Consider the following 27,396-nt stretch of genomic DNA (forward strand, 5'->3'; position numbering starts at 1 on the left):
AACATACCCGATCATCACCCAGCTGTCAAATTTTGCTGAGCTGCACATGACCAGAATTGATTGCCAGAAAAACCTGTAAATTAGTTAACTTCCGGGACAGCCAATCAAGGTGGTCAAAGATCATCTTCAGTAAGAAAAGAAGATGGCGGTGCCCTATGAACAGGCATAGGGGATTAATTGTGGGTTTAGTTCCGCTATAAGGTTCCATAACGCACGCTAAATAAAATGGAATCTGTCCTGCAGGACATACCATTTTTCCTGTTTATGTCTGGCAATGGGTTTATTAAAAAACAAGTCAAACAGCTGGTGTCTAATAGAAACTTTAAAGAAAATGTGAACCTCTGGAGCTTACACTCCAGACTTCCCTCATGCCTTGCTTTAAAAAAAAAATCAAATAAAGGAAAGCTGATCACATTACAGGGAAGACAGCATGGAAAAACAAGAAAGAGATGGTTACTTGAGTGCCAGCAACTGAAATGGTAACTCAACCCTCGATAGACATTAGTCGTTTCAGGAAAACAGCCAAGACTTTAATCACATTTCTTTTCAAACACAGCCAGGGATTTGGAATTGCTGTTATTCCAGGAGATGACCCTAATACAGTGCTTAATCAAAGTCGTTGCCAGCGAGAGAGCATCCTGCAGGCTTTAATAAAAACCAATTTCACAAAAGTCACTATGTCAAAATCATGCTGAACCTGATTAAAAAAATACCTCTGTTGGGAAAGAAAGACCCACATAAAAAGTAAAAAAAAAAAAACACTTTGCATCCTTCCACAACAACAAAATAATAGTAGGGAATTCTCTAATGTAAACAGGTGCATATCCCCTTCATTTGATCAGGGATTTCCTATTATATGCGCTAATCACTTGAAATCTATTTGATCATTTTCCAGTGTTGAAGATTTGGCATCAGCTGCACATTGGAGTTCTTTTTAGTGCACATGGAAATTGACAGGGAAATTACCCAATGTCAGGGTCAGCGTAACCAGCAAATTCAAAGGTGGCAGAATACAGCAAGGTCAACCTCAATTCTTGGTTATCAAAAAAAGCTAATGCTAGAGGCTGGGCTGTCATTTTATGTAACACCACATTGGTCTCTTCAGAAAATCAAATATTGCTTTGTCTTATGCACCACAGTTTGACACACGAACACGTTTACTTTGAAATTTTGTTGTTCTTGTTTCTTCTCACACAGCATGGTGGAAATATTTAAAAGAAAAACAATGGGAGAAAAACATGTACATTTGCTTATATCCTGTGCAGTAAAATGTAGGCTACAATGAAAAGAAAAAGCATGAGTAAACTTTGTATATTAATAAAAAGGGGGTTACTGTTTTGATAAAATTAATTTATTAAATTGGATTTAAATGTAATTCCAATTTTTATTTACTAACTTTTTACTTCCTACTTCACTTCCTGCATTCCAAGAGGAAGAGGTTTGTACCCTAAAATCACAAGAACAGTCCCAATTGTTTCAAAGAGAAACTGTTGGAAAAATCAGCCAAATACACAAAGGATTTATATGCTAACTGACCATTTTTTTTAGGTACACTTGCTTGTAAACACAAAAATAAATAGTCAGTTACATAGCAAAAATCAAATGCATTTAGGAATGTAGACATTGTCAAGAGAATCTGCTGAAATTCAAACTGGGCATCAGAACATGTGGTTTAGGTTAAGCTACGTACACACTTCCAATTATTATCGTTGGTAAACGAACGACGAACGATCCTGCACGATATCTGCGAACGATCGTATAGCACCGATCCTGTACAAACAGATAACGACACGATCGTTCGTAGATATTGTACACACAATAGATGCGATTGTTTGAACGATACAGGAAGTTACGTGCACCACAGGAACGTTCGTTCATCACGCATGCTCAGACCATGGACGATCAAGGAACGATCGTACACACGAACGATGGTCAACGATCGTCGTCCAATCCGATCCGCTGGTCTGGTCGTTCATTTCCAACGACTTTCCTCGTTCGTCGGCGTCGTTGGTTACTTTTTTTACGAACGATTTTTGCCCAATCGATCGTTCGTCGTTCATTTTGAACGATAAAAATTGGAAGTGTGTACGCAGCTTTACTTTAAATGTGGCAGAAACTGATGATATGTTGGGATTTTCACACACCCATATCTACGGTTTACAATGAATGGCCTTACTGATATTTGAGGTCAGAAGAGATTGGCCAGACTGGTTTGAGCCGATAAAAAGACAACAGTAACACAAATAACTACTCTTTACAATGGAGGAACGCAGGGGGGCTACAGCAGCAGGAGACCACACTTAGTGCCACTCCTGTCTGACTAACCAAAATTAGAGATATTGGCAAAAATGTTGCCTGGTCTGATAAATCTCAATTACTGCTGCAATATTTGGATTTTAGGGTCAGAATTTGGTGTCATCAAAATAGTACCATGGATTCATACTACACTGAATTAACGGTTCCAGCAGGTGATGGTGCAAGGGATATTTCCCTGGAACATTTTAGGTTACTTAGTACCAACTGAGCATATAAATGCCACAGCTTACCTTGCTTCTGTTGCTGACCATGTCCATCCCTTTATGACCACAATATACCCACCCACCCTCTGTTGGCTACTTCCACCGAAATAACTCACCATGTCAAAAAAATTCAAATTCTCCCAGTGCTTTTATTGAACATGACAATTAGTGCTTTTATTGAACATGACAATTAGTTCACTGTATTGAAATGGACATCACAGACACCAGATTTCAATACAGTAGGGCACCTACAGGGGTAGGGGATGTCAAACCGGGTACTAGCAATGCACAGTTATTAAAGTGGCCAGTGAGTGCATACTAAAACATAGATAAAGTTATGAATACAGGAGATATTTTAATATTTTGACAGTTTTAGAAGATTAAACCTAGGTATTGACTGAAACAGAAAATATTATTTTCCAAATTATGCTATGTTCACACTGGTGATGATGTTGTGCGGCGGTTGCCCCCTCCCGCCCGTGAAGCGCAGCTCATTGAGAATTGATGTGAGTGGTTTGGTATCGTCTGCTGTAGAATGTGTAAACACTGGTTCTTTAAGAAACAGGTGCAGGCAGACAGATGCAGTAAGCCATACAGGACTGCCCACTAATACTTCAGTTATGAACATTGCACTAATTACGGAATTTTTTTATTAAGTGACAATATACTATATGCGTGGAGTTAACATTTATTAAGCATTAGGAAGGATGCTAGATAGGTAAATTGTCATAACACAGACGTTTGTTAAAGTTTAACTAAACTATATTAAAAAAAATATGCTGTCCCTGTATCTTAGAACTGGGTAAGCTGCAATATAGCTTAACCAGGTTTGAAAATGAGGGAATTTTGTCTCACTCCCCACTACTCAGTGTTCAACCCAGAATTCTTTTTATGCTGGGTGGGAAGAAATTGAAGGCGGGTAGAACTATATTGTGACCCGACTCTTCAGTAACAACCCAGAAACAGCCGGGTGATGCGCCAGTATGCTGGCATTTGTTTATGCACAGCTCTCTTAAGGTCTTGTCACAGTACTTGGATTGAGGTCTGGACTTTGACTACACCATTGCATCCCATTGATATTTTTTTCTTTTTAAGCCATTTTGCCGTGGATTTACTGGTGTGCCTAGAATCACTCTCCTGTTGCAGAACCCAATCTTTGTCACATAGATGGCCTCACATATGATTCTAAAACATTTTGATAAACAGAAGAGTACATAGTTAACCATAAATGTAAGTTGCCCAGGTCTATGTAGTAATAGTCTCTACACTCTAGGCAAAACTAAGAGCATATTGACATATTAAGCGAGATGTGTGGATAAGCCTTCCCATGAACTATGCAACTAGCAAATATTAAGATAAGAAAATCAAACGTTTGCACAAGGGCAAAAGAAACCAGCAGAGAAGCTAACCAGTCCTGATTTTCCAAACACACAGTTAGGTCCATAAATATTTGGACAGAGACAACTTTTTTTCTAATTTTAGTTCTGTACATTACCACAAATAATTTTAAATGAAAGAACTCAGATGCAGTTGAACTGCAGACTTTCAGCTTTAATTTAGTGGGTTGAACAAAAAGATTGGATAAAAATGTGAGGAACTAAAGCCTTGTATATGGAAGATTTTGTGGAAGACAACATGCGGTCAAAGGCACTCTCCATGCAGGTGAAACAAGCCATCCTTAAGCTGCAAAAACAAAAAAAGCATCCGAGAAATTGCTACAATATTAGGAGTGGCAAAATCTACAGTTTGGTACATCATGAGAAAGAAACAAAACACTGGTGAACTCAGCAACGCCAACAGACCTGGATGTTCATGGAAGACAACAGTGGTGGGTGATCGCAGAATCATTTCCATGGTGAAGAGAAACTCCTTCACAACAGTCAACCAAGTGAACAACACTCTCCAGGAAGTAGGCGTATCGATATTCAAGTGTACCATAAAGAGAAGACTGCATGAAAGTAAATACAGAGGGTGTACTGAAAGGTGCAAGCCACTCATAAGCCTCAAGAATAGAAAGGCTAGATTGGACTTTGCTAAAAAAAACATCTTAAAAAGCCAGCACAGTTCTAGAAAAACATTCTTTGAACAGATGAAACCAAGATCAACCTTTACCAGAATGATGGCAAGAAAAAAGTATGGAGGAGGCGTGGAACAGCTCATCATCCAAAGCATACCACATTATCTGTAAAACATGGCGGAGGCAGTGTGATGGCTTGGGGGTGCATGGCTGCCAGTGGCACTGGGACACTGGTGTTTATCCATGATGTGACACAGGACAGAAGCAGCTGAATGAATTCTGAGGTGTTCAGAGACATACTGTCTGCTCAAATCCAGCTACATGCAGTCAAATTGATTGGGAGGTGTTTCATAATACAGATGAACAATGACCCAAAACATACAGCCAAAGCAACCCAGGAGTTTATTAAAGCAAAGAAGTGGAATATTCTTGAATGGCCAAGTCAGTTACCTGATCTGAACCCAATTGAGCATGCATTTCACTTGTTGAAGAATTAAGCTTCGGACAGAAAGGCCCACAAACAAACAGCAACTGAAACCCGCTGCAGTAAAGGCCTGGCAGAGCATTGAAAAGGGGGAAACCCAGCATCTGGTGATGTCCATGAGTTCAAGACTACAGGCGATCATTGCCAGCAAAGGGTTTTCAACCAAGTATTAGAAATGAACATTTTATTTTCAGCTTTTTAATTTCTCCAATTACTTTTGAGCCCCTGGAATTAAGTGGTTGTGTTAAAAAAGGCTTTAGTTCCTCACATTTTTATGCAATCTTTTTGATCAACCCACTGAATTAAAGCTGAAAGTCTGCAGTTAAATGTTATCTAAGTTGTTTCATTTAAAATTAATTGTGGTAATGTACAGAACCAAAATTAGAAAAAAGTTGCCTCTGTCTAAATATTTATGGATCTTACCATATGTATGGAGGTATTAGTGAGAGCTGGTAACAAATTGAAGCCTTTTTCTGGGTTAACTTTCTGTGGGTTAGTACAGTTCTTCCTTCAGCTCAAATAAGGTCACCTAAACCGAATGCATCAAAAGAATCTCCCAGAGAGGAAAAAAAAAAAAAGAAAGGGAAGGGAAGGTCACTGTCCAACTCCAAGTAAAGAAGCAGAACTTTTATTCTAATTTGTGATAATGGTCATCAGTACATCAGAAAATCTGTCTTATTTAAAAAAAAAAAAAAACTGTTGAAGCTGGCTATACAAGAATTCAGATGCAAGGGTCACAAATAGAATGTAAACTTGAGGCAAAGCTATTTCTAATTTAGAGGTAACCTTGTGTCTGTGTTACTGATTTGTTTTATAAATGTCCCGCATAGTTTTTCCAATTTACCCATTCACCCCCACCTTCCCTACACACGGTTTGAAAGCAGGCAGGCTTTTGATTGCAGAAAATGTCTCCTGTGCAACAAAATGCTCTAAACTGCCTGTTTGGTAACTGCTTAAGGATGAAAAATGAACTGTGCATGCACAGCTCAATGTGCATTTTCAGCATGCATCAATGCAAGGATGAATTCCTGGGAGTTATGCCTTTCCTGGTTAATCATGATGGTCAGAGAAGCTAAACCAAACAAAAAAAAAAATTCCACTGGAGATATTGGCAACAGAAAGGGAACTCATGGATGTCGCAATGCAGGAGAATTAAGTGTTTATGGTTTTAGCTCCACTTTAAGTTGCAATTAAAAAAAAAAAATTCTGTTTTAGGGGTTGTCTGATTTACAGTTCAGTTAAGTGGTAATAAACAGAAGTGGCTCTATCATACTAAAAGGATCAGTAAATGTAAAATTATGGTAACTTTAATAGTAACTGAACTATTGGCTTGCTGTGTCCTGTGCAGATTGATAGATTTAGGGAATAAACCAGACAGCACAATTATTAAAAGTTTAAAATGGAATGCTTTGCATGCTGACTATATACTACAGACAGTTTCCATAGTACATCAGCGGTATTTGTAAATTAAAAGACTGTGATAAGGGTAGTTAGGAAGATTTTTTTTTTTTTCTTGAAGCGTAATTCTTTAATACACCCACATTTAAACTCAAATCATATGTCCACATAAATAAAACCTTTTTAGCATTACATTCACATGTTGACTTTGTAAAATACCTATCATCAGTATATACAGTCAATAAAACAAAACCTGACCTTTAAATAATGAAAAATATAGCAACTGAACCAGGAAATTGTGAATTGAAAGACATGTTTTAAATAAAAAAAAAAAAAAAACATCTTTCTGAAGCACGCTACATTGCATGTTTCATTCAGGGGAAGATTTAATTGCACCACCAAGAAAAACCTTGAACAGCATCACAGATGTGTTCCTCATAAAAATCTTACTCAACAACTGCTTCTCTGTACCTTCTACACAAATTTTAATGGCTCTTGAATGTGTCACTTTTACTTTGAGATATCTCTGTAGCACCATACAGGAACACTGACAGCTGATAAAACCACCAGGGGACAAGTAGTAAGAATTTTGCATACAGAACATGGTTACACTGCTACCTAAACGTGCAAAGCTATGTAGTCCGCAGTGCCATTTCTTTTATTTTCTCTGGTATTTATGAATAGGTAAAACTATAGAGACTTTTAAAAATTATGTTTTTTTCTGACCAGGTCAGAAGAATTGAGGTCTTTTAACCTTTACGGCACAATAGGCGGGCATAAATGATCCCCTTTCAACTACTTGACTGCTTTCTCCACTGGGGAGGTGACCAGCTTTAAAGCTGACAGTGTCTTTTCAGCAAAATTTTTCAAATTGCAAAGTGAAGTAATCAACATCAATAAATAAGAAATGTATTTAAACTAATCACTGGAGGAGAAAGTGGTATAAGCACACTGAGACCACAGTAAAAATGGTTAAAAAATAATGTATAGGGAATCCTTAACAATATGAAACTTTAATTTGGGCACTTTTGGCATTTTAAACATACAGTTCAAAATGTTTTGTTATTTATGCCCGCTTAGCTCAAAAATGACATCTTTCTAGAAATTGGGTAGTTGAATTCCCAATTATCCCCTATCCCTCCAATTTCTTTTTAACAGATGTCTGAATAACTTGACTCATACTCTATGCAGAAGGGGGAGAGGTATTTCACAGTCCAAATCAGGAGCTAGTAGTACAGGATGACACTGCTGCTCTTACATATATATACAGTAACTGAGCATTGTCCCCCTTTGACAAGGAATAGATGACTGGCAGGATCACTAGTTAAAAATAAAAGGATAAAGGTAGTGTTCTGTAGGGTAGTTAAAATTAATCACCAAACTTTTATAAACATATCTGTGAGCATTAAAAAATTAGATTTTGGTGATTTAAATGTTAGAAGTGTATTCTGTTTTACTAAGTACCTATGAACTTTGCTATAAAATACAAGCTGCTTGTTTAGACCTCTGGCCAGAGCCTAGTATTTGTTACAGATGCTCCCTTTTACATCAGTCTTGGCGTAGCAAATGACATTGAAAAATGAAAGCATACATTCAGAACTATGCATTCATTTGCAATGTTATTAAAATCATAACAGTTGCTTCACAGGGGAAAAGATGCAGGAAAGTAAGCAGGAAGGTGTCAAGTTAAACCACTGACTCTGACAAGTAATTATGGATTAATACTCTTAATTGCACCCACTGGGAATCAGGCACAATTAAAAGGTGATTGAACAGGCATTAAAACCAACTTTCTTTATGACTTGTGCTCTTCTTCTGCTCATATCCAAGACATATATAATCAATTTTTTATTCCTGTCCGATTACTTCCTTACCTGACAGTAGCTGCTAATGAGAGTTTGGAGACCCACCACACCTCCAGAAAAAGGAAGGAAATAAATATTTTATATGTATTTAATATGCAAAACCAAGTACCCCTGCTAAATAATTCCAGAATACAGACTTCACTGTGCACTGACATCTTTTCCTCATTTATACCATAAAATAACAGGCTCCATCATTAATTATACAATCCATTTTTTCTTAGAATTTCAAGAATATGAAGTGAAGAATGCATTGCTGACTTAGAAACTAGTATTATGGTTGTTACAACACATAAGCTGTACTGTGATGCAATATATGTAAATATGCAAACATCTTGGTCAGTTTGTATTGCAAAACAATTTTGATAACAATTTTCAGAAGCCTTAACTATTTAAATATTAATAATTAATGCAAATTTATTTTAAAAAGTGCACAATCCCACGTAGAAATTCAAACGACATTTGAGAAATTTGAGCCAGCAGCCAAAACTATTTATAATATATGTGTGTTTTCCTAAAGAAAGACAGTTAGAAGTGGAAAAGCATTTTTAAAAAGAGGACCAGTTAAAATGGGCATGAGAATGCCTGGGAAGAGGTAAGTTTGTAGGTATTTAGGTGTATCATCTTTCTCTTAGAGATGGAATGTCAATGAAGGGTCTGGGTATATGACCCTCATGATTTGTCTCCTGTCTGAGGCCTGGCAGTTTTATCACCTTGCTTGGGTGTCGTTAATGTAAGTGTAAGTACTTGAATATGAATTTGACTTGAGTATGAAAACATACTGGTAGTTAACTGGCTTTCTTTGAAATAAACCTCAGAGAAGATTCAGTTACATGACTTTGGACTGTAAAGATGCCTGTGCTATATAAATTCATATATAAATAAATAACATTAAATAAACCAAAAGGACATAACCACAAACTCTTTGGAAAGTAAAACAGCTCCCACTTAGGTATTTTAAAAAGTAGGTTTAGCCATTTTTAGGTAGCGTTAGGAGCAAAAAAGCCCATCAGTTTATTTTTTTAGTGTGTGGGCCATTAGGGAGATTTCCCAAAGACGCAAAAGGAAATCCATAGAAAGTTAAAAGAAGATCCTTCTGACAAATGTCACCAAAACAAGATTTCCTATAGAAAGATTTGCTCCCTGTTGCTGATTGGACTAATACAAATATACAAATTGAGAAGACAGAGCTACAAACTAAAAAGGACCTGAAGGTGGTATGTGTTGGGACCTTCAAGCAGAATGCTGGAGCATCCACTTTTCCCTAAAAAGTGATGCAATCCTTGGAATAATAAAAAAAAAAAAAACAAAAAAAAAAACAGAAGACTGAAGTTTATAACTGAAACATTTAAGTTTTTTGGTCTAGTAGGACTATTTAAAATGAAGCTTACTGAAAATGACTTAGAAAATAGAATATGAGGTCTATTACCCACTTCACACTAGAACACAGCTAAGCAAAAGCATACAAACATGAATAATGAGAATGTAACAAAAGAGAGCAGCTTTGCTGAACATTATTTAAGTTGAGGGTGTTGAATTTTATAGCGAGCGGCATAAAACAATCTTCCTTTACAGATAGCGCCAGAGCCCTGTTATATGTTATAGCTCAGTGAGCAAAAATAAGTGCATCTGATGGGGCTATTTTTTCTGACAATGATTTAAGTGCCTTCTATAATCTAATAAAAGCTTGGTTTAAGTAAAGGAATAAAATGGAAGAACACGCTTAAAAACAAAATTAGGTTTAAACTAAAAATCTTTAAAACCATTTGACATCTCATCTGTGCACAAGGGCTGAATATTTCCACTTAAGTGAGCAAAGACTTTAACAGCATGATTTAATTTATATAACAACATAATGGCGGTCTTTTCACAGAAAGAAGTGAGCTACAAGTACCACTGGGCAAAGATAGGAATAGCGCAATTGACCACTGATTTGTGTTTAATACTTAAGCAGAAACCTTAGATACCTTAGATAATAAATGTGAGTGTAGCCTACACAAAGATATTTCACAAAGATTAAAATGTTTTTATGGGTTAATTCAAACAGTTTACTTTACACTGAAGTACATATACAGATTAGCAAAATGCAACCTTAACAGTCCTATTGTATCATATTGCAAATTTGAATATTGTAAGTTTTGGAGCTTGGACATGAAAGCAACTGTGTGTAACACTACAGTAAACAGCAAATCCAAAATTTTAATAACTGACCAAATGCTAAACAATGTACATGGTCTTTACATCGCGAAATTATCTTAAGGGAGAGAGGAAAGAATATGATTTCTATGCTTCTCCCAATAGCCAGAATATTGAATCAAATAATACATAGAAACCCTTTATGTTGATGTAGTGCGTTACCATAATATAATGTTGAGTGTGGCTTTCTAAAGCTTTATTTGCTTTTTGTATTCTGTATTTATTGGATTTAGCTCTTTAGAGTTTAAATTTTTTTTACAGCTTATTCAGAATATATTACGATAGGTGAAGCATGTCTGATAGCGCTAACACGCCTTTTTTGGCATGTATCAATACAGTCACTTTCGCATGCACCAATATGATCTCCAGCATACCAACAGGCCTCATTTAAAAATGTCACCTATGCAAGCAGATTCCATAGGAAAAAAATGTATGCATTATGCAAGTGATCACTGGGTAGTCTTGAGTACTAAAATCAGATGCCATCAAGGACATCCTACTTCTAGCAACACCTTTAATCGTGGGTATTGTTTAGTAATCCTGGCTAGAATTGGGATTTATGGTTTTTTCACAATGACCTACTGGAGCCATGGGACCATGTGAGGTCTTTAATGTTCTGTAATTCTGACAGTCAGCTGATAATAGAAACTTAAAACGTATCAAGAAAGGAATATGGCAGCTGTCATTGCTAACCCATCAATTAGTATTTTAGGGAGAAAGTCAGCAACAGCAACCCAATACATCTTTTTTGACAGGTTTACTTTAATATTTGAACTTGAATTTCTGCTAAAAAGAAGAAAAAAAAAAAGAGAGGGAGAATGTAAATGTAGCTCATTATGATGAACAAAATACTGTCTTTTGCACAGCACGAGGATACTGCACACAGAATGAATACTTGCTTTTAAAGATTTATATATTAAAGAGCCTACGCTGGAATACATCTGTGAAATGCTCCTTTTATTAACAGTTTCTATTCTAAATGCACCCAAGTACATACAAGAAAGAAACCATGCAGCTACAAAAATATGATGATTAAGCCATCAGACTGCAGGCTCAGCAATTAGAGCTCGAAAGGACAGCATGTAGGATTTGTAAAGTATCCTTTTATATCAGTCGTGTTCCAGAATGGTACAAAATTGTACAGTGCCGCAAGATAACTTTTTCAATGGAACATTTCAGTGTTTAAATATAACCTGCAAAATGCTGGATGGACATATTCCCAAATCAAGGCTATGCTTGAACTATGTGTGTTGTTAGAAATATATTCCAAAAAAGAGTAATTAATGGGAATATGCTTCATATACTACTGTTCACAATTTCATAATAAATAAGCATCCACAATAGTAAATTCAGCTCATATTCATATTAGGCAGTGTCTCTAAGATTAGAGATTTTCTTACTTTCAACTGTCAATTTTTGTAATATTATAACTAACAGGTTTTTGTGTTTTTTTATATAAAGTTTATTATTATATTTATTAAATGAATTAAATAATGGAGATATTTTGGTGAGTTACTCCTAAGAATTATGGGCCTACAATGTAAAATAAATTTACATGCCAAATAATTTTCCAAATTCCATTTCCAAAAAAAATGTAACCCTTTTTGCGTGGAAATACGGACAGAATTAGAACAGTAGGTGGTTAATATATTCATTTGTGTAGCTTTTGTTTTAAGACATTGTTGGATATTTTGGAAACAAAACTCAGCAGCAATCAACACTAAAGGCATGTATTTATGCTAAAAATAATTGGGGGGGGGGGGGTGCAGGAAGAAATAACAATTCTAATGGGAATTTTCATTACTTTGACCATCTTTTTTACTCTCCCTGACCAACGATAAGGGAGCACCTTGTACTCCCACTGAGCACTGGCGCAAGGCCATATTTTTTTTTTCTACTCCTAACGACCATGAGGTTACCCTTGGTTTAAAAAGTTTGCAGACTTCTACCACAGTGTATAACTGTGCTAAGAGCTCCTACAAATGTCATGATATTATGTGTGTGTGTGTTGTCAGCAATTTACTACACATTACAACGCACATCAGACCTATTCACACACTCAGCATATTAAAGAAAAAAAAGGGGGGAAACGTTCTAGGGAAGTTACTGACAACAGCATACTGTAATATTTTTTGTAATTTGACAGAAAAAGGAAAAGAAAAGAAAAACCTATACCATCTTTACATGTTTATAAGCAAATGAACATAACTAAACAGTAAATCCATTTGTGTCTTCCCATCTGCCAAATTGGGATCTGCTAATCAAAAAGGATTTTCTCATTTAGTTTTCTACTGGTAATGAATTTATTTCTGCATAAAAGAAATAGTTGGTAACAAATATAAGGTAAGTAAAAATTTACAAAAAAAAGCTTTCCAGTTTAACAAAGTTAAATAATGAATCGGCAAAGTAACTTGCTTTTGGAAACCTAGGAGAATCTCCTGGCGTAGTTCCTATGTCTTTAGGGGTGGTGATGAAAAAAAATGGAGTCACCAGTACCTTACACTTTGAAATCTAAGGATTACAGTACAGTGCCTGATTTTGCCACCAGAACTAAAAATCATTTATTCGTGTGGAATGAAAGCATACATGTATAAATTGCTAAAGCATGATGAATAAAGTAGGGAAGACAATATTAATAATCAGCTTGGTGAAACTATATTGAAATAAATATTTTCAAACATTCATTGCAAAGTGCAGTTTTCCAATGTATTGTTTTTGTGCACTTGTATACAACAAAGATATTGCAAAGTTTAGAACAAATCCTCTTGAGGTGACTTCATATGTCCTTGATTAAAGTTTACACAAGCTAGCTGGGCCCGTCTTAGATGCAGCTGATGAGCATCCTATTTGGACGCACACAGAGCTGTGATTTCCATCCACTTTACTAATCAGCGAGTGGCGATTAGCAGCTAATTCAGTGGTGACGGACTAGAAATGACAGCTCCGGGCTGATTAAAGCCGAAGAGAGGTTCTTCAATAGTGGCCCAGTGAGAGCTCTGGAGAACATCCACTGGCAAACAAAGGTGACTATGATACTGGGAAAACATGAGCAATTACTAAAAAGCTTGTCAACCACTAGATTGCATGGACCTCTTCACTGCTGGAATAAAGGCCAAAAACAGATAAATGCTGTAAAGTAAGAATGCTTTCACAAATATAAATTTAAATTGTTCATTTCTGACAATTTTCATAATGCAAATTAAGCCAATAAATTAAAAATCTAAATCAATTCAATATTTGGTGTGATTATCCTTTGCCTTCAAACTGGCATAAACTCTTATGAGTACACTTGCACAAAGTCGATTTTGTATGATTGAAGGCAGGTGTATGATTAGCCAAATTATACCAAACAGCTGGTATAAGCATCATTTTCATGTAGTTTGTAACAGGCATTGAGCCCAATTTATTAAAGCTCTCCAAGGCTGGAGAGGATACACTTTCATCAGTGAAACTGAGTGATCCAGCAAACCTGGAATGGATTTCTTCAAAGTCATTAGCTATTTGTTATCAAATGTTTTGAATCCTGTACCAGATCCATTCCTGGTTTGCTAGATCACCCAGCTTCATTGATGAAAGTTTATCCTGTCCAGCCTTGGTGAGCTTTAATAAATCAGAACCATTACCTGAATAAAAAACAGCTGTGTAAGAGGCTTAAAACTGGGTGAGGAACAGTCAAACTCTGCTACCAAGATAAGGTTGTAGAAGACCGTGTCATAACAAGTCATGCTCCATGGCAAGACTGAGCACAGGACACAAGGCGCAAGGTAGTAATACTACATTAGCAAGGTTTCTCCCAGGCAAAGATTTCAAAGAGGACTGGGGTTTCAAGATGTGATGTTCATACCCTTTTGAAGAAGCACAAAGAACTAGGCAGTATTGAGGGCCATAGAAGAAGTGGTCGGCCATGGAAACTTAATACAGCAGATGAAAGGCATATCATGCTTTATCTCCTTCAAAATCAGTATCAGGGTCAAGCAGAGCTCAGAACTAATTGAAGTCTGTGGGACCCAGGTACATCCATCTACTGTCTAGAGATGTCTGGCCAGAAGAAGTATTCATAGAATTGTGTAAACTTCATGCCTCTGACAGAAACAAGGCCAAGCAACTCAACTATGTACAAAAGTATAAGAACTGGAAGGCACGTGCTCTGGACTGGAAGGTATTAACATTTTAAGTATTGAAAAATATTCAAACCTTCTTTGATCAAAAACTGTATGGATTATGGGGAAAACTGTCTAAGCCTGCACTGCTGAATATCTTCCCTAAAAAATGTGTCCCCTTTACAGTGTAATCTAGGTTTAAAAAACTTAAACTTTACTTTTAACCCTATGGAATCTCCAAATAGATCATAGCTGTGCAATGACTCAAAACATTCTTATTCTTCTGACTCTTCTTAAAAAATCCAATGAGTATAAAATCCACCATTCTCACCAATGCACTTTCTGTGTTTGAAGGGATCTGACAAGCCTCAGGGGAGTACTAGTGTAGTTAGGCACTTTGATTCTCCAATTTTTGTTTTTAAATAGGGAGTTATACTAAGCAATAGACAACTTGAAAACTGGGTATTTATTGGTGTATATATTCCTAAAAAAACATTTTTTTCCCTTTTCCTTTTTTGGGGGGAAGCTTTTGTTTTTTGATTTCCAGAGTTGCTTGTTTTTGGTTTGGTCCTTATTTTGTGTAGTCACACCCCTGCACTGCCTGTAAGGGATAGATGGTATTAGAATAATGGCACAGCTGGGGAGACAAAATGTGCTTTAACAATGATAACAAGAAAAGCTATTATTTCCTTTAAAGGATTTCACCTTTATGTAGAAATCTCACAAAGTGCGAATTATTAACATGTTTATAGCCTTTATCATGGCTGGTATTGACTTTTTCTTAACCGAACCTTCTCCAGCAGCTTCTTTTGTCATTTCTCTGGATGTATGTTATGCATAAACAGATTACACTAATCACATCGGTCATGGAGCAATACGGGCTACATTTTTTCACCAGATCATCATTTGATTACCATGCATACTTTATTTCATTTTTTTGTACATTAATACATTAAACAGAAAATAAAGATATTCATTGCAAATGAATGAAATGGATGAAAATGAATTGACAAGATGTCATAAACTGGGAATTATTGAATGTAATGCTTAAAAGTTATTCTCCAATACACTTATTTTCTGTAAAGTTGTAAGAACAGATAACTGGAGAGTTTTCATCACAACTAACCTCATAAATACAAATCAGATGCAAAGTTGCTTTGGAAGTTTAAGTGTAATTTTTAGCTGCAGAAGGAAGTCCTCAAAAATTTTCATTTGTACTATAGGTAGTCCCCGGGTTACATACGAGCGAGGGACTGTAGGTTTGATCTTAAGTTGAATTTGTATGTAAGTCGGAACAGATAAATAATTTTAATACATGCAATTAGGACAGATGTTTGTCTCAACATATTATTAGGAGTGTGGTGTCTTACTGTATAAAATCCTCACTGTGAGCTAATCACAAAGCAAAAAAAAAATTATGGAGCCTAGACATTCATTAACTTCTGGAGCAAGCTATGCTTTGATATGCTAAAAGAACCAACTGCAGAGTTTGTCTTGGTCATTAAAGAGTTACAAGAGGTTGGAGAACAGCTCAGCATTCAAGATGAACATTTCCATTTCCAAGAACAAAATCACGTCAGTTTTAGCATTTTGTGTATTTGTAAATAGGTATTTGTTTGCTTCCACTTTATTTATTTTATAACATGTGCTACCTTTGGACTAAACGGCCCTTGATACTTCAGTAATGAAGGGAGGGGGTCTACAAAAAAAAAGCAGTAACTGTAACATTTAGAAGGATAAAAGACCATATATAAATATATGCCAGGAGGAAGATTATATCTCAATATAAAAGGGCACATATTACATATTAGAAAAAATATCAATATCAAATATCAAAAGTTCAATACCACACAACAGAACTGGCCGATAACTGGTTGAGAGGGCGGCTCATAAGGTTCATGAAGAAGGGCGGCTCATAAGGTTCATGAAGAAGGGCGGCTCATAAGGTTCATGAAGACGGGAAGTCAACAGACTGATTAGTCTGAAGAAAAAAGGGGTATAGGTTAGTAGGTTATGCCTGTAAAAATCCACCCATTGGGAGCAAGCTTTGGAAACCATACAGCAACACATCTAGGAAAAGGTGGCTGAACATGCACAAGCTCCCTCCTATCACCTGGATAGCAGAATGAGCTTACACAGGAAGGGGGAGGAGAGGGAAAGCAATGCAACAATAGAGGGTATATGTTAAGCTAACGTTATTTACAATTGCATGGGACATATCTGTAGCTCAATGCTGTATTTACATTTTTGCACTTAAAAAATAAAAATGGTAAAAAAAAAAAAACCTACAAAAGTTAAAATGGGAGGAATGATATTATGGGTCCGCAAAGTGTACAAACAAAACCGTGATTAAGAAGACCGTAGGAGTAAACACTGCTCTAGGATACGTTGTCAGTTCATTTAGAAATAAACTAGTGGCTTCTAAGCAGGCATAGGCAACAGTATGGGGACCACTGAAAAATGTGCAAAAGTCCAAAAACTAGATATAATCAGGGAAAAAATGTGCGAGGCTGTCGCTGCTCCCCTCCTAAAATTGCATTTGGCATGTTTTTGTCTGGCTTTAGTACTTCAGAGCCAAAGAAGAATCAGAATTGCTTATATCTATGATTGAGTGATTGAATAGATACTGAAGCTAAAATTCAACACAACATTCAGGCAATTATTTTTTGCAAAACAAGCTAAGATAACTTTCTTTTTTCCTTTAATGATCAAGGAACTTTGTGGTCATTTCCGTCCATTTGCCACTAGGTGTCAGTGACGTTCTTGTTATTTTTTTCCATAGGATTCCTTTGAACAAATTAGAATTTTCTGTGTTTTTTAAGTGTGATTGCTTTATGGGTATTGTTATTACTAGCTACATTTAGACATTTGCAGCAAGGTGTTTACAACCTCAGTAGCTAGTTTAAAGGATGTTCAATTCAGTAACGAAAGAAAATTACTCAGGGGAATAGAAATAATTGTTCTCTCTTTATCTACAGGGATTGCAAGAGTTTACTAACTTTGATACAATTGTCAGGTTCTGAAATCAACGTGTATCTGTAAACAAAACATACAATCTAAAGTGCAAAAACATTTCAAGCAATAACCTAAATAAAGTAATAGGAAGGCAACCATATGGTAATAATGAATGCAGCAAATAGACAGCAAAAGCAAGCAAGAGAGAAAAATAAACAAATACCATTGGAAAATAACTATGAACTATAACTATGAATGCTATGACTAGTGGCCCTTTAAGGTTTAAAGGGAAACCTAAAGGGGATCACAGAAATAATGTAGATTACAGAGGATTTACTCTAAAACAACACTGACACAATTCTAAATGTTTCATCCTAAAACAAAAAGATGCAATTACATGAAAGGGTTTTTCCTTTATTACATTTCACAAAGCTTATTACATACTTTTATAGAGATTAAAGAGAATCTGTGAACTTGGTAGTTTAACTATTAAATTTATATGTATTAATTTTTCTACGATCCACAAAATACATGCATGGCAGAGGTGTATATTGTGCCCTCATTTTTTAAGTTAAGTGTCTCTCTTCTGCATTTCCCTTAGGAATATCGATAATAAATTTATGCTTCAAAATACAACAGTTTACTGCTATCAGGATCTGGATCTTCCATTTTCTACCAGGGTTTCTACAGAGGTTGCAAAGGGTTCCTTGACTTGTAGCTGACTGATTTCTCATGATGGTACTTGCTTAGTTGTGGGGAAAGACTTGACAAAGCCAGCAGCAAGGCACAGATGTCTTAGGGGGGGCATTCAAAAGGGTACTGTAAAGGCGATGTTCTTCCAACTGACTACCAATGTATTTCCGCAATATTTCTATAAAACCCCAGATTATTTGATAATAGCAAAGGTTTTCCAAAACCTAAAAAATATTTTCAGGATTTCTCTGGGTTATAAAGGTAGTATACGGGCAATTTCAATGCAGAGAGCAGGCTTTCTACTTTTGAGAATACAGGATCAGGCAGGACATTATTGCAGAAAGGGACATTCGACATCCCTTCTGCAATATTCTCTCCTACCTATCTGATAGCTCTGGGTTTCTGATGAAAAGGTTCCACTGTACGTGCACAGCATTAGCTTTGGTTGCCAGAATACCCAGAATTCCCTGGCATTCCTGGGAATGAATGCATTCCCATTAACATGTGCAGGAATTAATTCATCCTGGCCAAGCCAATACAGATAGACGAAGATGGCAAAGAGGAGGCAAAGAAACAAGATGGTGGCTCTCTTGCGAGGGAACGGGCACAGGCAATGCACAGTTTAGTTCCGCTTTAGGCTGGACACACAGGTCATGAGCTAACTGTGCAATCTGCTTTGGAAATACTAACAGATATAGAGTGCAAGGAACATAAGAAACTGAACTATTTGTCCTTCAGATTGTCCTGCTGAATACAAATCGATAGGAGCAGTACAACTCATTTCAAAATTATTTCAAATATCGTGTCTTCAAAGCACTGCTAATGGATTGATATATAACAGATTTGCTTTTAGACTACAGTGGGTGTGTATTTACTATAAATTTACATTAATCACCCAAAACATTAAAACCTCTTACAGACGACACAATTAACATTGATTATCCTATCAAGAGTTTATAGAAGGCAACAAGTGAACAGTCAGTCCTTAAAAGTGATGTGTTGGAAGCAGAAAAATGGGCAATTGTAAGAGTTACTGACTATGACAATGAAGGCTAAATAACTGGGTCAGAAAGGCAAGTCTAGGTTGTTCCCAGTCTTAGGTTTAATAGGTTAGTATCTAGTTAAAGTAGTCCAAGTGAGGAAAATCAGTAAACATGGGCATCCAAGGCTCACTGATGTGTAGAAGGGATCTAGCCTGGATCTCATAGAACCTACTGCAGCACAATTTGCTACTCATGTGCAAATTCATTTAATGCTGGATTTAAGAGAAGTTGTCAGAATCAGCATCACAGCTTGCTGAGTATAGAGGTGTGTAGCCACAAAGACACAGACCAGCCAGCATACCCATGCTGTCAGGTGTGTGTATGTTGCATGGTAGTGTAATTTAAAGGATTTGCTACTAGGGTTTCTGTCCTAGATATTCATATGATACTTTAGAGGTTTTGTAGGGTCTGTGTCCCACTGAGTCAGAGCTGTTTTGGCAGCACAATAGGGACTTGAACAATATTAGGCAGTTGGTTTTAATATTTATCTGATCAGTGCACATCATAAGTACTATCACAAAAATACACCAACAAGTAGATCTAAATTAAATGGCTAAAATCGGATATAAGCTTTACCCTGTTAAAGTAATGTAAACAAAAACTGCAAACAGGTGCTTGTTCGGGCCCTCCCTGTTATGAGGAGACAACTGTGACCTGCATCATTAACCTGTTGCATGTCCCCCAAGAGGAGCCGAGGAACACATACTGCAATAAAAAAACCTGCTAGATCGACATTTTGATTGGTATGTCTTTGGAAACCAGAAACCCTATAAATATTAAGAAAACATGACTAACATAAGGATCATACTTCGGAACATTTCATCTGACTCCTATATAAATTTCAGAAACTACATAATCAGAGACATTCTAAACACACAAGGAAATACAAACATGTCCACGGTCTAAGTATAGATCTTTCTTTATTTTATATAACATATGGACTAACTTGTCACCACAGCTTAAATATTCCCACATGAAATCGTCATACATTCCTTACAGAAGTAACATTCTGCCTGATTATGTTGCCAAATGAAACATGTGGTCATAGCATATGAAGATCATAATGCAGTCAGGGCTTGCTTTATGTCACTGCTGTGCATGCTGTTCAAATTACATAAAATTGTGTTAATAAATATTGAAACCAGGATGCTTTGAAATAATTTTAGAAATAACTACTGTATACTCACTTATAATAAATAAGCACATTTTTGTTTATTGCATCACCATGCCCATGTGACAGGTTGGAATGTATTCAAAAATTGAAAGAAAAAAAAAAAACAATTGAGGGCTTGTGTGTATAATTCTTCACAAAAGAATACCAATTTGATGGACTAAACCCCGAAAGCAGGGCTTTGCTCACTGAGAACAGGATAAAAAGGAGAGAAACTGACTGTAATGGGAAAGAAAGACACACCCATGACAGTTTCTAAACAGATAAAAAAAACAAGTTTAGATTAAAGAATGATATGTGATTATGTAAAGTCTGCTTTCAAAAAGTAGCCTGTTGGATGCAAAGCACTATTATTTATATAAAACAGCGCCTTTAAAAAATACAAAAAAATACCTTTAAAGTGATTATGATCCAGAGGTTACATGACCAGAAAATGCCCATTGTGTGTGTATGGACAGAAGTTCAGTCCTATGATGCAGATGCAGACAACTTTCTATTTTGCTGCATTCCACATATTGTTCTATTACACAGTATTTATATAGCGCCAACATATTTACAAAGTCCATAGTCATGTCACCAGCTGTCCCTAAAGGGTCTAACAAATAGCAAATGACTTTAAAGAAATATGTTCCAGGTTTGCTGGATCACCCAACTTCACTGATGGAAGTGTATCTTCTCCAACCTTACTGAGTTTTAATAAATCAGGCTCATTGTGTCAAGCAGAGGGTCCTATACCAATTTAGGTCCTATAGGGCCAATTTAATGTTTTTAGATGTGAAATTTAAACCTGGGACCTAGCGTTGCAAAGGCCAGAAAGCTAACATCTGAGCCACTGTGCAGCTCATGCTCCAACAGGTTGTGGCCTTGTACAGTAAAGGACAGGGGGAATAGCAACAAATCTGAGTATGGTACCACACTATATTGCCTACGCACTGAAATTAATTTATATAATTTTTCTTTGTAAGACTTGTGTATACTTTAACTGCTTAATGCTCCTACTGGAGCATTTATTTCATTTTCCACACACATTCAAAAATATGTTCTAGGCCTTATTATTTCCTAGGAGAAGAAGAGAAAGTGTTTAGGCCTGTCATAAGTCCAGGAAGGGAGGCTTGGGTAAAAAAGCTGGCCTTGCTCCTTTTTGCTCTTGTAAGCAAAGGAGAGACAGGCGGTTTTAGGCAAATGGAGAATACCTAGAATGCAGAATCAACATAGATTTGATCTCATTTTAATAGGGCAGTCTTGCTTCCTGTGTGACAGTATACTCGGGTGTGGTAAAAGATTCACTTTACAAAGACATTATGGGTCTGTTAGATCATTAATGCTTTCTTTTTTGTCAATAAGAAAGGGTCCCTGTTCTTTAGTTAAACCAGTTCAGCGCAATTATGTTATATAGGGAATAGCAATATGGAATTATGTTATTGCATTCAGAAGTAGGGTAGCAGTAGCAGGAGTCCTGGACTCCCAGGAGAAAAAGATTAACTAGGAAAATGGGAACCATGATATTGGCACATGGGGGTGGTTATGGTGCACGGAGGATTAGCTGAACAGGGTACGCATGCAGAAAGAGGGGAAAAGTTCATTTTTGCACTGGTACCAGGTGGAAGTTTATTTTCAAAATAAGCTTTTAAAACATATAGAATGGATATGATAGGATATATATGATACTGTATGTCAGTTAAACAAACAAATATATGAACCATTACGACCTGGTACTTCTATATATTGGTCACATTTTTTGCCTTTTTTTGTACTCCTAAAACAGTATGTAGTCTGGAAAAAAAAAATCACACTCCAAAAAATTAGGCTAATTTATATCTACAATATTATTAAGCTTTTCTTGCAATACCAGTGATATTTTTGACAATAAAAAAAACCTGAAAAAAAAACTTGGTAAATTCCCCACTCCCCCTCTGTACAGCTGTGGTCCTAATGCAGTCTGACTAACAAATCAAGAAAGAAATTATTTTCTTACACATTGAAACTCTCTGCTGTCAAGTGGCTGACCCCAGTTTGATAATCTTATTTCCTGAGAATCAAAAAGCTGGAAATATAAGCTTCCTAGAGTGTTAATTGCAGCTCCGCTCTGTTGCTAATCAAAAAATTGGATGTTTTGCATGAAAATACACTACTAATTAATTCTCAGTCATAAAGCTCCCTGGTTTTAATAACCCCTCTGTGATTGGATGGTCTTTGTAGAGAGACTGAGGCTAATCCGACAAGTCGCAGAAAACACACGGAGAAGTAAAAAGCAGCCTTAAATTTCAGGTGAAGGTGACTGCATTTACAACAAAAAATACATAGAATAAAACATATTCATCAGAGAGGTAACCGTACAAAGAATAATGAAAAAGAACCAAACATACTACAAACATAACTAAAATAAACTAAGCAGTGTACATCACACAAATAACAGTATGGGCCTGCTACATGAAGACAGTACTATTCATTTAGAAAGGTTTTGACTTGTTAAGAACATTATTTAATCAATTCAAATAATCATTTAAATAAAAGAAATACCCTTGAGGGGTAAAACTATCCCTATAACACAAAAAAGAAACATGGTTACAGATTTACATGAGTCAAATAAAGGAAATTTTTTAAAAGTAGCATTATACATTTTCTGAAAGTAGATGCCACACTCTAATTCTATTAATACACTTGAGAGAGTACCTACAGTAAATTGTCCTTTTAACAATCACAAACAGAAAATAAATAATCTTCTCTCCACTCCAAATTTGTTAGGCTAGGTACAATTAAAAATGTCTAATTATTTTATTTCTATGAGCAGTAAATAAGGGTTTCCCACTTCAGTAGATAATAAACCACCCCCCCCCCCCAAAAAAAAAAATATATATATATATATCGCCTTTAACCCCCTAGCGGTCTAATTCTGTGCAAATTTCCATGCAAAAAGTGTTCCTTTTTTTGCATGGAAATTTATTTTACATTGTAGTCTGTAATTCTTAAGCATGACTCACCGATATTTAATATTAATAAAGTCAATAATAAACTTTAATAAAAATGCAAAAATTCTGTAAAAAAACAAAAACATATTAAAACATGTAAACATTATGTAATAAAAGTGTACAGTAGCATATAATATATATATTATATATATATATATATATATATATATATATATATATATATACCCTGTTTCCCCGATGATAAGGCACTGTCTTATATTTTTTGAAATGCCAAAATATGCCCTAGGTCTTCTTTTCAGGGGGATGTCTTATTTTTCCATGAAGAAGACTACAGTACACATTTATTGTTGAAAATCACTCATGATCACTCATGTGCCATTGATTGTCCCCTTCTGATCACTCATGTGCCATTGATTGTCCCCTTCTGATCAATCATGTGCCATTCATTGTCCCCTTCTGATTACTCTGTGCCATTCATTGTCTCCTTCTGTTCACTGACTCACTTTTTTTTTACTTCTAGGGCCGGGTAACAGACTCCGTTAGGGCAGGGATCAGCAGCTTTCTTGTCTTTCCTGCCGTGGAGTCGCGGGCGCGTGCGCGGGCCTTTGAAGTCACTTTCAGTTTCGCTCTGCACTGCAGCCAGCACCGACGGAGTCACACAGAGGCACACAGTTACCCACCATACCACCTGAATGGGCAGGCGCAGGTATCGGTGGGGGTCTTATTTGCGGGGGGTGCTTTATTTTAATGTTTTGGGCAAAAATCGGGAGGTGGCTTATTTGATGGGGATGGCTTTTAATCGGGGAAACATATACATATATATATATATATATATATAAAATGTATGAATATTTCTTTGTATTGGACGCAATACAGCAATTTTGTATTGAATCCAATACAAATGTATTTGAATTTCCCGCCGCTAAATCCCGGCCGCACCGACGCATGTACCGACGTCACCCCATAGATCGAATCGACACTTTGCGGCTGGGGAACAGAGGAGCCAGACGTGTCCCCAGGGCCTGCGGGGACCAGCAGGACGCCGGGGGACAGTGACAGAACATTGAAATGGGGTTTTTAGTTTAAAGCGACCCCAAGTGTGATTTGGGATTACCGCTTTTTGCAAGTAATATCCACCCCGAGCCACACTCTGGATTATTGCTAGGGGGGGGTTAAAGGTATATATTGTTATTTTTACTGCAATTTTAATGTTATAATTTAGGTTTATTAAAAATTAGGATTTAATTTACAGTCATTGTTAAGAGTTTTGGTGTGTGGTGTCATCATGTCAGATAAACTTAGCTCTCTTTGGCCCGCAGACAGAAAGCTGTGGATGCCTACATGTCTGGAAGAAGATTTAAGAAAGACTGACAAATATTGGTCAGCAGGCTGTTGGTGAACTTGTCACTGACACACACTGCTTGCTCAAGGCTCTTTTCTATGATCCTCACCTAATGACCAGGTCATTGAAAACAAACCTTCTCAATAAGCTCGAAGTATCTGTGTATCAATATGTAATGTATAAGAATTTAGGGCCATCAGCCATCACCTGAAGTAGAATCAAATCTTTAATGCCATAGTAACCCAGAAACTATCAAATTCACTAAAACACACACAAAAAAAACATTTTCAAAAACAAAAATGGATGGACTAGCCTAGTCAAAGCTCTGATATGAATTTTATTGAAATGGTATAGTGGCGTGTGATTCAGTAAGCTCATGCAAAGAAACCACAAAATATCCTAAAGCTAAGTAATTTTGCATGCAGTGGTCAAAAGATAACGAAATAATCTTTAGTAGTTATTTATTCTTTGGCATTTTGAAAAACATTCAGAGAATGAACGCTGAATGGCAGATCCTGTGCTTTAAAAATAGAACCCCATAATAACTGCCTGTTCAAAAAAAGCCAAAAATTATTTGAAATGACAATTGTATCAAAACCATTTATAATGATGCCTTCAACAAATTAAATATTTTAGCACATTTTTCCACACAGAAACCAATCAGAAAATCTATTGAAACCAAAAATTAAAAATGTAATAAATTGTTGACCTTTTATTGGCGTATTGGAATATATTAGATGTTTTCGCTTCATTCATTTTTAAGTTTTAGCCTTTTCTTCCTAAGATTATTGTAATCCATCAAATAATTTTGTCTCCTTCTGTCTACACTCATTTCTCTGCTGTATCTAAAGAAGAAGCCATACATACCTTAAGAACTAGAACTCTAATATGTCTGCTTTGTTCATCCCGTTATATGGTGGATCGATCAATAAGAATAGTAATTTACAAACCATTGATAATGGTGTTGGTGCTTTTTCAGCCCACAGAAATGAAAAGGTCAATGCATTTTAACGACATTTCATGTCAAGTTTAACTGGTATTTTTTGTACTTGTTGAAAATATTCTTATCCTGAAAAAAAGGCCAGACATGCTTGAACCTTTCTGGTCTAGAACTTTGAATATTTCCAAAACACTTTTGTTTAACTTACAGAACACCATCCCATTCGGAAGTAACTGTTGGCATTTACCGATAAGTAGACCTCTTACCTTGAAGCTCCCCACTTTTGCTGTACATCTCCCGTCTCTGTTCCCTTAAGTAGGCACTCATACTAATTGCATGAGAAGAAGATTCAAACCTAAAACAGACAAAATGTATTTAGTATTACATAATAATCCTATAAATAACATTAAAACCTGAAAACAAACTTGGTTCTTTTATTAATTATTAAACACATAACATAACATAACAACAACTGTGATACAAAATTGCGAGAAACAATGAGAAAATGAGAACTTTTTTGCTTTTTTTTATTAAACGTTCCATCCCCATTCAAATTAAAAAAAAAAAATCAATGCAACTCATATGCACTGCAGTTAAAAGCCATCTCCACTAATAAGTCAGTGCGTTTCCATATTTGAAATCAGAACATCAAGTGGTGTCTGCAGATTACATGACATTTCTTGTTGGTATTATTTAACCACAATTGATTGCAACAAAACAAACTTTATCACATTAACAGGAGAGACATTCTGACTGTCCACAGTAATGCGTATGCTCTTGAATCTGAAAAACAATTCGATTTACTGAAAAGAAAGAGGAGTATTGTGACAGGGGTATAGTAAGAAACCTATATGAAACTATTTCTCAGCTAACAATTATTTTAGTGGTTAATTCATTTAACAATAATATAAAATGGTCAAGAGGTTTGGGCTTTATACAGGCACAGTCACTTTGCCCTCGATGTGCACAATAACAGTGCCTCTTTCAAACAACCTTTCCGTTAATATTCATTTCAGTTAATACTCAGGTATTAGACTCACTTATGCATAATTATTGAAAAAAAGGCACCGAAACAAAGTCTCTCTCCAGAGACCTAGTTATTCCCACATTTGGTTCCGTCATCCATCCTTGCAGCATAAAAATATGAAGCCAGGCTGTCAATCACAACCCAACCTTTAATAACTTCTCTTTGTTTCTATGACAGTCACAGCATAGCCTGGATATATCAGCAGCCAATGGAGTGGTTAGAAAGGGAAAATAGGACTTAGCTGCCAACACTTGAATGAAAACTTGAAAAATACAGTTCCATAAATATTTGGACAGAGAGAACGTTTTTCTAATTTTGGTTCTGTACATTACCACAATTAATTTTAAATGAAACAACTCGGATGCCGTTGAACTGCAGACTTTTAAGCTTTAATTCAGTGGGTTGAACAAAAAGATTGCATAAAAATGTGAGGAACTAAAGCCTCTTTTTTACACAAACACTTCATTTCAGGTGCTCAAAAGTATTTGGACAATTGACTCAAATGCTATTTCATGGGCTGGTGTGGGCAATTCCTTCGTTATGTCATTATCAATTAAGAAGATAAAAGGCCTGGAGTTGATTTGGGGGGGTGCATGCATATGGAAGATTTTGCTGTGACAACATGGGGTCAAAGGAGCTCTCCATGCAGGTGAAACAAGCCGTCCTTAAGCTGCAAAAACAGGAAAAAAAGCATCCGAGAAATTGCTACAATATTAGGA

At 36.2% G+C, this 27,396-nt stretch overlaps 1 protein-coding gene across 1 annotated transcript in view; it reads right to left on the reverse strand.

The window, feature by feature from the left end:
* EXOC4 (exocyst complex component 4) overlaps positions 1-27,396 on the reverse strand; it is a 233,933-nt gene that overhangs the window by 150,857 nt on the left and 55,680 nt on the right. The window contains exon 9 of the mRNA XM_072399059.1: positions 25,917-26,005. Within this exon, the coding sequence (XP_072255160.1) occupies positions 25,917-26,005 (89 nt within the window). The remainder of the gene's footprint in view (positions 1-25,916; positions 26,006-27,396) is intronic.

The sequence above is a fragment of the Pyxicephalus adspersus genome, chromosome 2 (genome assembly GCF_032062135.1).
Source record: "Pyxicephalus adspersus chromosome 2, UCB_Pads_2.0, whole genome shotgun sequence".
Lineage (NCBI taxonomy): Eukaryota > Metazoa > Chordata > Amphibia > Anura > Pyxicephalidae > Pyxicephalus > Pyxicephalus adspersus.